This window comes from Limulus polyphemus, unplaced genomic scaffold, assembly GCF_000517525.1.
Source record: "Limulus polyphemus unplaced genomic scaffold, Limulus_polyphemus-2.1.2 Scaffold7298, whole genome shotgun sequence".
In the NCBI taxonomy this organism is placed as follows: Eukaryota; Metazoa; Arthropoda; class Merostomata; order Xiphosura; family Limulidae; genus Limulus; species Limulus polyphemus.
In genome coordinates, this window is record NW_013672908.1 from 37,257 (window position 1) to 39,368 (window position 2,112).

General features: G+C 35.7%; 1 protein-coding gene across 1 annotated transcript in view; it reads right to left on the reverse strand.

The window, feature by feature from the left end:
* Positions 1-2,112, reverse strand: part of LOC106474500 (proton-coupled amino acid transporter 2-like) — a 40,906-nt gene that overhangs the window by 36,096 nt on the left and 2,698 nt on the right. The window contains exon 2 of the mRNA XM_022402809.1: positions 1,798-1,888. Within this exon, the coding sequence (XP_022258517.1) occupies positions 1,798-1,872 (75 nt within the window). The 5' untranslated portion in view covers positions 1,873-1,888. The remainder of the gene's footprint in view (positions 1-1,797; positions 1,889-2,112) is intronic.

Consider the following 2,112-nt stretch of genomic DNA (forward strand, 5'->3'; position numbering starts at 1 on the left):
CTAACAGGAGTGAAGATGCCTGCATTAGGGTTTAGCTGCGGGGTCTGAAAGGGGCTTGTCATTGTCTGGGGCTGATTAAGTCGATGGTTAATGTATCCTCCTTGTGTAAAATATAATAAACCATCCTTTAATGTATTTAATTCGCTTTGAAATTTACTAATGTTTTCCTTTTGTACTTTTTGCCACTGTTGTTGACTTTCCTGCAACTGTTGGAGACTTTCTTCCTGTTTCTTTTCTTGTTCTAGTTGCCACTGCTGCATTCTCTCATCTTGTTTATTTTGCTGTTCGAGCTGCCACTGCTGCAGATTTTCTTGCCACTGATGTAATCTCTCTTCTTGTTTCTTTTCTTTCTCCTCCAACAACTGCTGTAATCTCTCTTCTTGTTTATTTTCTCGTTCTTCTTGTTTCTTTTCTTTTCCTCCAACAGCTGCTGTAATCTCTCTTCTTGTTTATTTTCTCGTTCTTCTTGTTTCTTTTGCTGTTCTTGTATTGCTGCCATCAAATCTGCTAAGCTGTAGTTTGATTTGCCACTTCTCGTTTCTATTTTTTTTCTTTTCCATCCCACTTCTGACACCAATTTGTTACGTCTCTGTGTTCGTTCGTTAATTTCCCGTATAATTTCTTTCGGATGAAAATTTTAGTGATACAAGTCCTTTCTTAAATAAAACTAGTTTATTCTTTCTCAATACAACTTTGCAATACACTTAATTTCCACAGTCACATTAACTTAAACATACGGTATAATTCACAACGATTCACGCACTTTACTTACGACTTGACTCGATTACCTGTCTCTGTAACACCCTATCTGCAATTATAACTCCGCTTTATTTGCCAGGCTTATATACTAAAATAGAGGGTGCATAGAAAAGTCTAGAGTTGCCAGGAACAGTCATGATCCTTCTAGAAACTCATGACGTGTTACCAGCGTCACGTGATTTCCGCTGTCGTAACAAAATTAACAGCTTCTAATAAAAACATCAGAAATAGCCGAATAAATAACTTACCGGAAGGTCTCACAAATTACAGAAGCATTACGAAAATAATATAAGACTCAAACTACAGTAAGTAGCACTACCAAACCACTGTAGGTAACACTCCCAAACTACTGTAAATAGCACTACCATACTACTATAGATAACACTCTCAAACTACAGTAAATAGTACTCCCAAACTACTGTAAGTAGCACTCTCAAACTACAGTAAAGTCCTCCAATACTACAGTATGCATCACTCCCAAACTATTGTATGTAGCACTCCCGAACTACATTAAGTAGCACTACCAAACTACAATACGTATCACTACCAAACTACAATACGTATCACTACCAAAGTACAGTAAAGAGCACTCCCAAACTACTGCAAGTAAAATTCCTAAACTACAGTAAGTAGCACTACCTAACTGCTGTTACTTCTAAACAACTTCTAAACTGCAGTAAGTTAGCGAGAAAATTTTTATTTTTTGTCATCAAATTCTTACCTTTGCTAAATAATGATAATCCACAGATAGTAGAAAAATAATTAGTCACATATGTTAGTAACTATATGAGCAAGCATTCAGTGCTCGAAGAGTTCCACACTATGTAACTAAACAGTAAAATTTAGAATTTCATTTCTTCTGATGTACAGTTTCTTCTATCTAAAAATAGGCCTAAACAGTAACGCTCAGAATTACTTCCGTTTTTCCATGACTGTTTAGTACGTGTAAACTCGAAATCTTTAATTTCACCTAAATACAATAATAGTAGGATGGAAGGTTGAGAGATAAAAAATAAAGATATACAAAATTGTACTTACAAGTAAGCCAGCATTTCGAAACGCATTAGGGATAGCCAGAAGTCCAGGTCCGACGTTGGCCTTGATCAAGTTCATTAAAGCCTTGCCATTACTATGAAACATTAAACCAACATAACTTCAGTTATATACACCTAGTGTTACATTATCCTTATAGTAACGTACAGGCAACAGAACTGGTTCATTCAAGTTGTTACAGTATTGTTGCTAGCAGATAACTTCAAATATACACACCTTATGTCACAATATCCTTACAGTAACGTACAGGCAACAGAACTGATTAATTTAAGATAATATCGTATTGTTACGTCTCCGTTT